Below are 8,899 nucleotides of genomic sequence, written 5' to 3' on the forward strand. Positions count from 1 at the left end.
CATGCCAGATAGTTGAATGTGAACATTATGCAAAGAACTGCTTTCGTCCTTGCGAGTAGTAATAGTAGTAGTGGTGGTGGTGATGTATCTGTAACTCAATCCAGCCATGCCGATATCGCACGGCTTGTGCTCAACCAAAAATAAAGCGCCATCGTTAAGTGCATGCCATGTTGAAAGTGGGATAAGCCTCCAGCAACGCCGACATCCATGCAAAAAAATAAATAAAGCGCAATCATTTCCCTTTCGAAGCCGCCATCATCCCGTAGGCTTGCTATAACTCATTCATTCTACTGAAGAAATCGTTGCGACAAGTCTTTTCGAAATCCTCACCCCACTGGACCCCACAATCCCGTTTCTGTGCGGGGGGTCAAAGTCCTCAGTCGGCCAAAAAAAGCCTCGAGACTCGGCTTCGGCGGACCGCAGATTTAGTCCTTCTTCATCCCGTTCAAGAGGCCATTGGTCAAAGGCGGTGCCTTGGCAGCGGCAATTGCCTGCTTGTTTGCCAGCTGCTTCTCCTTGGGAATGGTGAGAGCATTGATGCCCAGGAAGTTGCAGATGCTGGTGATGACCAGATAGGCCCAGCGGAAGTAGACAACACCGGAGAAGACGAGGTAAGCGTAGAGGTAGTATAACTCTAATTGGGCGCTGACAGCAGGGAAGCCGAGATGGGGGAGGTTGGCGAGCACAGCACCACCGACGAGGGGCGCGAGCATGACGGTCCAGTACGGGAAAGGCTGCTTCGTCAGGTGGGCGAGGATCATCTTGGTGGTCAAGCGACCGAAGACGAAGGCCATGATGAAGCAGAACAGCACGAGGTGGTTGTCGCTGCGGATGGCCGAGTAAGGCGAGTAGACCCAGGCGCCGATAGCGAGGGTGAAGACGGTCATGGGCGTCCACTCCAAGAAGACGGGGGCGACGGGCTCGCCGCGCGCGCGACGGGCCTGGATGACGTGGAGGACGCAAAAGGGGATGTGGGTGGCGAAGAGGGAGAAGACAAGCATGGCGATCCAGATGTCACGGATCGAATAGTCGCCCAGCAGGTAGTGGAAGCCATAGAGGTGCTGCTCGGCCTTGTCACCGAGGATGTTGATGATGGGCTCGGTCCAGATGCCGGGGCCGTAGATGCCGGAGACGACCATGAAGGAGCAGGCGATCAGGATGCCCTCAGTAGGACCGTTGATCCTGCCGAGGTACAGGGTGTGGGTGTGGTACGTCTCCCAGGTCGAGAAGAACATGGGCAGGCAGGGCACGAGGGCGGTGAAGACGCCAGACTTGGAGGTGCCGAGACCCATGGCGGCGGTCTCGAGAAGACTGGCCAGGGTGCAGTTCAGGGAGTCGATGCCGTGGTCGAAGAGCTCTCCGAGTCCGCTCGATGTGCCGGTGCGTCGCGCCTGCTTGCCGTCGAGGTTATCCATCGTCTGGTACATGAACAGGCCGAAAGCGAAGCTAAAGTACAGCCATGAGGGGCCCTAAGAAGCAGCATCAGCGAGAGATTCTTTCATGACGTAATTGCGCGTCTTAGTCTAGAGCGCGCGTTTCAACGTACCGGTCCGACCAGATCGGGCATGAAGATGACCAGAAGGCCAATGTTTCCGAGGATGAAGAAGAAGCCCAAGAGGGTGACCATGTTCGGGGCCAACCAGAGCGGCAGGAGCTCAACAGCGGCATTCCACTACGGAGTCTGGTTAGCAGAGTCGTTAGAGGGGAAGCGCTGAGCTAAGCTGAGCTGAGCTCGAGGCCGCTCGGACGGCGGGCGCGGGGCAGCAACGAGAGGGAGTGGGAGGAGGAGGAGGGGGATTGTCGGAGGGGCTACGCACGTATGGTCGAAGGATGTAGTTGGAGATGGGCGACTTGTCGACGGCCGAGTATTTGTAGGACTTGAGGTGGATGAGGGCATCGTCCGAGATGCATTCGGCGGCGGCCGTCCCTATTTGACTGGTTGTTAGCCATCGTATGCCGTCAAAGAGTCCGCCGTAGCTTCCAAAGGGAGCTCCTAGGTAGACGGAGGCGCATCATGTTGCGATGTGCGTGTTCGCGACGCCAAGGCCAATTGCATCTAGGCGGCCGGGCTCTCGCGAGAACGGCGGAGGGGAGGAGGGATGGAGGGGTTTCGTGCTCACTGTCTGAAGTCGCGGCGCCCATATTTAAGGAGTTGCGCCGGAGACAAAATAAGTCTGGAATGACGACGACGGCAGGGAAGGAGTTGGAATAAGGTCAGAAGCAAGAGTGGGATGTATTTTTCTGACAAGGGCGGTTGGGAGGGGCGGGCGGATGGAGGGGGAAGAGGGGAGGGAGGGTAGGATCAAAGCTCCTCTTAAAGAAAGGGCAGATATGTGAGGAATAAGGAATAAGAAGAGGCGTTCGGCTTCGACTGCTTGCGCAAGAGAGGGGCAAGAGAGCAGAAGGCAGACTTGGGACGGGCCTTATTGAGTTCGCATCACAATCAAGGCCGTGCCATCTGGTATTTTTTTTATTCTTTTATTCATTTTAGGGGTGAAAAGGTGGCCGGGGTCAGGCATATGGAGTGGAGACGTTCCGCGTTGGGGGGACTTGCGGGTTTGTGGACAGACTGACAGCGCAGCAAATGACATGCGGTGCAGGCACAAGCTTCCTGTTTCGGGGATACCTAGGTACCTACCTACCTCTACCTGGGGAGAGCAGGAGGGGAAGGAGAGAGAAGAGAAGAGGGAAAGAAAGGCTCAATGTGTCGTACCTACCTACCTACCGGTAGCTACGCGGCCATCACGACGTGCATGCGTCGGCCCAGCCCTGCCCCTGCCCCTTCACCGCAGCAGCGCAGCGCAGCGCAGCGCAGTGAAGCCTAGGCGGGTGGGTGGATGATGGGTGGATGGATGGATCGGATGGAGAGCTATGCAGGTACGTACCTCTGCAGTCGAAAAGCTCGTGATTTCCGCCTCCGAAGCTCATACAACGTGAACTCACGCGCAGTCGCCTGCGAATGCCACACAACCACAACCGCATCACTTACACGTGCCCACGAACCGAGGGAGTTGCATTGCACATCACCATCATCACCGCTACCACCACTATTTTGCCCAGCGACCGCTCACATAGGAACCTCCCGCCCCTTCCGATTCCCGCCTCACCATCTTCCTTCCCCTGCAGCGAATCACATGGATGGATACAGTCCGCCGTCCCATGTCTTGTTTTCGGCGTTCAACAAAAACCAAAAGAGCCCAAGGACCCTGCCTATCAAACCTCTGAGGGACCGGGGGCGGGGGGACTTGCGCCGAATCTTCTAAACGCCCCAAGCTCCTCACTAGGTAGTTCCTCCCCTTCCCACACACACCTCCCGAAGACGAGACAGCGAAAAGTCAAAGTAGGACGCCCTTCGCTTTTACCGCCTTTTTACCGCGCCTTCCGTCGAACGTCATTGGGCCGGATCGGAGCGGACTGCTGGACGGCACTAACGCCGCCCTGCAACTGCAAGCGTGCATCAAGCTCGCATCTTGTTTTTTGGTTTTTGTACGGTTTCTCTTCTCGTCTCGATGACTGCGTTGCGTGCGTGCGTGCGAATATCGGTTAGCAGGTCCTTGACATGTGAGAGAGACACTCTAGAGGCACCAACCCCCGCGCTGTCTCGTCGTTTTCGACGTTTTCACGTTTTCGGAAGCCGGCCGTTGCGGTGAGAGACGGGGGCGCGCGGCCGGTCAGCGTCCGGCCAAAAACCTGGCGTCGGGCGCTACTGGCCGAGCACACCGAACCCGCCCGCCAGCCCTCGCGCACCACCAACCCCCACGAACCACAGACCGACCCGATCTCCGGCAAGATGCAACCTAGATCATCTGGTTGTCGGCTCTTCAGAGAAGGAAAAGAAATCTCGTCGCCAGGCCCGCGTACGTATCAAGGTATACAGGGGCTGGTTGCTTCGTCCTGCAGGGTGGGCATGTGAGCCGACACCCTTGTCCAGAACCCTCCGCTGTCGTGCAGCTTCAGGTATGTAGTTTGACTTCAGCCTCAGATCAAGGCCCATTCAAGATCGGGGACGGACCCGGATCTGAAGGCGGGCTAGCTGGCTGGCTGACTGGTTGGCCTGCCGTGCCCCTCGTGACTCCCGTCCCGGCACGTCAGATATGGCGGCATCCAACTTGCATGTGGCATGCATATGGTCTGGTCGAAACGGCCGCCTATCCGCCCTTTGGGTTTCGGCCTTCCACGGGACCACCTGTCGTGCTGTGCTGCCTACCCATTACGTCTCATGTCGCCCGCGTCGATATTTCCGTACACTTGATTGAGGCAGCTCGATTGCACCGCGACTTTGATTGGCGCCCGCGATGCGTCGAAGCCCCGCGTCCTTCAAGCCTCGCCGTCCGTTCACACCGCGCCAGTGGCCGCCGCCGTGCCAGTCTAGGAGTCTAGGCAGCATACCACCCCGCAATCACGGGGACGACTCTCAGACGGGATGAATAGGGTTGGATGTGGTCTCGTGCGCCCCATCCCGTCAGATGAAGCTCCCTTTTTCAGCGGCGGCAGAGACATGGCGGGGACGCTAACGAGCAATGGATGACGGGGACGGGGACGGGGACGGGGTGGGCACTCGGATCACAATGAGCGCGTGTTTGTCTTGGATGATTTTTATTTTCTTTCCTTCATGGAAGCTTGACTTTTTGCTTCTGATTTCATTCTTCCAGACCCTTGTTTCTCGTCATCTACATTCCCTCGTGCAAATGACTCTGGAACGCTGTAAAAAAGCAAAAAAAAATAATCACAGACGCACACACACGACCGCGATATGCTGACCGATTCCCACCCTGACCTTGCTGTCCTCCGCCGCCGCCGCCGTGTTCTGTCCGAAACAGAAAGAAGAAAGAACGGATATTAAAGACATTAATTTATGTGGTCTTGAACCAGGAACCTGCCGCCGGTGGTCTCGATTCCGCGCGCCCATATAAACGCCGAGCATGTGGTCGTACAAAGCTTTGTGCAACAAGAGGGGGAGAGGGGTAATGCAAGAGTGGACGAGACAGGACACGCACGCAACACGGCATTTCTTTTCTCCCTTATCTCTTCTTCAACCACCCCCTCCACCCCCCCCAAAATCTCAAAAGTTGAACTCGACTGCTCACTTAAAGCAGGAAAGCGAGGCCGCCAACCACACCACCGACGAGGACGGCCAGTCCGGCGCCGCGACCCATTTCCAGGGCGGCGGCGGCGCTGGAACCGGAGGCGGCGGCGGCCGGCGACGAGCCGGGGATGCCGGAGAAGACGGCGTTGGGCGACTCGGTGGCCGAAGCGGAGGCCGAAGCGGTCGAGGTGACGTTCACGCGGGTGGGGTTCTGGGCGCCGCAGGGGTTGTTGTCGCGGCAGTTGCTGGCGCACGTGTTGGAGCCGATGCCGCAGTCGGCCACGCATTGGTTGCCGAACTCCTGGCAGACGTGGAAGGGCAGCGTCAAGGAGTACTCGGACATGTTGGGCTGGTTGCCATTGCCGCAGACGCAGCCATAGGTGAGCGATGCCTGGAAAGGAGAGTCGCGTCAGTGTCTCTGTCTGGCCCGTCTTCTTTTCCGTCCTTCATTCGCGCCAGCGGTTGGGGTTTTACTTACAGGGTCACACGTGTTCACCTCGACGGGGTCGGAGGAGACCTCTTGGCAGATGACGGGGCACGAGTACGTCTGGTCCTGGCACCAGCTTTCTGCAGCATCGTGTTAGCAGATCCGGACACATGCGCCTCGAAGGGGGGGGGGGAGGGACGGCGTTTCCAGGACGTACTCCTTGTGGACAGAGAAACACTGCTGGGGTCGATAACGTAGTCGGCGTGGGCGGTGGCGACGAATGCCGCGGCCACCGCGAAGAAGGTGCTCTTGAACGAAGGCATTTTATCCTGTGTGTATGTATGTTGCGAGGTGTATGTGCTGGACTGGAAAGCCTTCGAGGGAGACAAGGACGATTCGAAAAGGTTGTCGAGTTGCGAGGCTGCAAAGGTTCTTCAATGAGGAAAAAAAAAAGTATTAATCCCGATCTGCCGGACTGCGTCCCCTGGTCAGCGAACCCGTTTGTGTATGTTTATGGGCGGCTTTCTGGCTGCATTCCTGAACTCTCCCAATCCGCCGGCCCCCCCAAAGCCTATGCCTGCCTAAACGGCCAGGCCAGCGAGCGTGGGATTGATCCACTGGGGCAAGAGCCCATTAACCCGGCACATGGCTTTTACTTGGGAGGGAGAAGGCGAGAACGTGTTCTGGAGCTACGAGCGAGGCGGTTTGAGGAATGGGGAGGTGACGAGTCTACCTACGCGCTAAGAGTGTTTTGCAATTCGGGGCCGTGTGTTGTGTTGCTGATGAGGAAATTGGACGGCGGTTCTTGGGCCGGAGAATGTATTAGTAGCGACAGTGGCGTAATACCGGCTGTGGGACGTTTGTGAAGGTGCTTCAACGAGGGAGAGCAGCAGCAGCAGTAGCGGTAGTAGGAGAGTAGTAAAAGGGGGGGCTAGCGACAGATATATGTGCAGAACACGAGCTTGGATCCAGAGAGAGAAACAGAGAGAGAGAGAGAGAGAGAGAGGCTCCAACTTGCGTAACGACAGGCAAGACACGACCAAGGGTTCTGATAGGGAGGAGGTGTGGAAGGGAGGAGAAGAAGGAGGGGAATGGGGTGGAATCGAAAGAGAAGCCGACTGGGTGTGTGTGTGTGTGTGGGTTCATACTATGTATGAAGCAAAAGAAAACCCGGTCGAGGCGTATCCGTAGCGGAGTGCCTCGGCGTGAGGAATAAGAGCGAGAGAGAGAGACAGAGGCCCGTGGATAGAGAGAGAAAAGGAGGCCGGAGCCAGGGCCTTCTCTGCCAAGCGGATCTATGTAGCAGTAGGGCACGCATTGGGGGGAGCTTCTTTTCTCTGCTCGCGAGGGTCCCAAAGAAAGGAGGCCCGGGGTGTCCCTGGGCGGGCCGGGCTCACGATGGGTGCTCTTTACCACATACGGATACTCCAGCACACGAGTAGTGTATATTTATGAACAGTATGCGTACAGGTACGGCATGAAGCGACACGGCATGGGAAGAATTCTGGTTGAGCCGAAGCGAGAGAAGACGGGCGGAATTGGGTTTAGCACGTCCTCCACGCCAGCCATCCGGCGGTTTTCCTGCTGGCCGGGGTGGCATGTCCGCTGGGGAGAAGGAGGGACGGGGGGTGTGGAGGGGGGTCTGTTCATCCACCTGGCCAATCACAGGACGGGCTTCCCCGGGCTGAAGATATCATGGAGGTCAACACCTCGTATGTATTGTGTGCCCCGTACTTCGTAAAAGTGTATTCTAGTATGGTACCATCCTTGTCGGCGGGAGACGACGGACGGGGCTCGGGCGATAGCAAGCATTTTACCACTACACGTGTACTACTATTACGATATCTATGGAGTCACGGCTCTGACAGATCAGATTGACAGACTCTGACCGACAGACAGCCATGAGGACGCGCAGATACCGCCAAGGGGAGCCCATGTCTGGAAATGTCTGGAAATGTCTGCTTCTTGCCGCCCCTGCCATCGGCCCTCCAGGGGGGGAGGATGGTGTTGTTCCTCTGACACCACCCTAGAGTGCCATATCCCTCGAGATCAAGGCAAGGCGAACAAGGCATCTAAGCTGCAGTCTACGGTACTGACATGTCCCCTGAGCTTATTGGAGTTGTTTTTTCGGTGGAGTTTGAGGAGGCTTAGGAGCTTGGGAGTGGGAAGGGTTCAGTGGGCCGGACATGCATGCTTGCTTAGGGTAGACAAGGGTGGGGGGATTGCTTCTCGCGGCGGCCGATGCTGATGGTGCAACTGGCTTTTGCTGTTTGTTTGTTTTTTTTGTGCTGCTTTTTATTTTATTTTATATTTGCTCTGACGCTTAAGTTTGTCGTCGTCGTCGATATCATTCCTGCTACTGCTTGTCCCAGACGTTTGTTTCTGACGCGCTTGGGGTGGGGGGGATGATTGTCCAGTATTGCCCGCCCTGAGATGACCCTCCCTCTCTCCCTCCCCTCGCTCTCCACAAACTGCGACCTTGCACGACAGCCCACCCAAAACCCTTCCCAGGCTCTTTTTCTCTGCAGTGCACCGCAGTATGCGAGCAGTATGCGAGAGCGGTCGTTCGCGCGACGTCTCCCGGCCTTCTCTGCCGAGGAATTTGCAGCCCTGGACCGCCGGTCTTGAATGATATTGGGAGAGCCGGTCTGCCTGCCTGCCTGCTCATCGATCTTTGCCGATCATCCCGTCGCCCACGCCCCCTTACACCCCCCGTCTTGCCTCCCGCTAATACATGCGTGCATGTACGGAGCACTTGATGCTATCTTGTCTTTGTGCCCACCCGTCCATTCCACATCCAACGGGTGTCTCTCTGCCCGTCTGCCAGCCCAGCCCGCGGCGTCGGCCCAGCATTCCTGTGCTCTCCCAAAAATACACACTGACGGCGCCAAGTTCCGAATGTTTCTGCGCCGTCGACCAATCTGCTGGGGCATGAGACTTCACACGGCTTGCGGGCCCCTCCCCGGGAAAATACAACCAAGGCAAAAAGGCTGGTCGGATTCCACTTTGCATGCCTGGTGACCTGGGCCGCGTTGCTGATTACGAGGTTGCAGAGCAGACTGTGACCGTTGCTGCTCGGCGAGTGCGAGTTACGGAGTATGGTCCCCGCAATACTACCATACTGCTACGGTATGGCCCATGCCGTATGGGCATGGCTACCGTACCAGACCCCTTCTCTCTCCCCGCCCAAATAGACTCTCCTCGTAGTGTACAGCTTTACGACACCATTACAACCATTACAACCACCACCACCACCACATCACCACCACCACATCACCACCATCACCACCGATAATACGCAACTGCCATAATACGAGGCAAGAATCAGTCGTGCCTGCCTGCCTCACTCTCCCTGGCGGACCTGTTTCCGATCAATACCCAACCCC

At 57.2% G+C, this 8,899-nt stretch overlaps 3 protein-coding genes across 3 annotated transcripts; 1 reads left to right on the top strand and 2 right to left on the bottom strand.

The window, feature by feature from the left end:
* Positions 1 to 425: 425 nt before the first annotated feature.
* LY79DRAFT_666776 (CDP-alcohol phosphatidyltransferase) lies at positions 426 to 2,142 on the bottom strand (the record flags this gene model as incomplete). Its single annotated transcript, XM_060563278.1, has 4 exons — positions 426 to 1,469; positions 1,547 to 1,672; positions 1,818 to 1,927; positions 2,121 to 2,142. 4 exons carry the CDS (start codon positions 2,140 to 2,142, stop codon positions 426 to 428), a joined length of 1,302 nt encoding a protein of 433 aa, XP_060418294.1.
* Positions 2,143 to 2,823: 681 nt separating this feature from the next.
* LY79DRAFT_388361 (uncharacterized protein) lies at positions 2,824 to 3,830 on the top strand. Its single transcript, XM_060552913.1, has one exon. It carries the CDS (start codon positions 2,960 to 2,962, stop codon positions 3,545 to 3,547), a length of 588 nt encoding a protein of 195 aa, XP_060418295.1. The 5' UTR covers positions 2,824 to 2,959; the 3' UTR covers positions 3,548 to 3,830.
* Positions 3,831 to 5,087: 1,257 nt separating this feature from the next.
* On the bottom strand, positions 5,088 to 5,836 carry LY79DRAFT_576772 (uncharacterized protein; the record flags this gene model as incomplete). Its single annotated transcript, XM_060559823.1, has 3 exons — positions 5,088 to 5,477; positions 5,565 to 5,653; positions 5,731 to 5,836. The coding sequence occupies 3 exons, from the start codon at positions 5,834 to 5,836 to the stop codon at positions 5,088 to 5,090; spliced, it is 585 nt and encodes a 194-aa protein (XP_060418296.1).
* Between the last annotated feature and the right edge of the window lie 3,063 nt (positions 5,837 to 8,899).

Source organism: Colletotrichum navitas, assembly GCF_030913465.1.
Source record: "Colletotrichum navitas strain CBS 125086 chromosome Unknown LY79scaffold_8, whole genome shotgun sequence".
NCBI classification, from domain to species: domain Eukaryota; kingdom Fungi; phylum Ascomycota; class Sordariomycetes; order Glomerellales; family Glomerellaceae; genus Colletotrichum; species Colletotrichum navitas.

Coding starts and splice junctions, on each gene's coding strand:
- LY79DRAFT_388361 (XM_060552913.1), top strand. CDS start 2,960: ATGCCACACAACCACAACCGCATCACTTACACGTGCCCACGAACCGAG.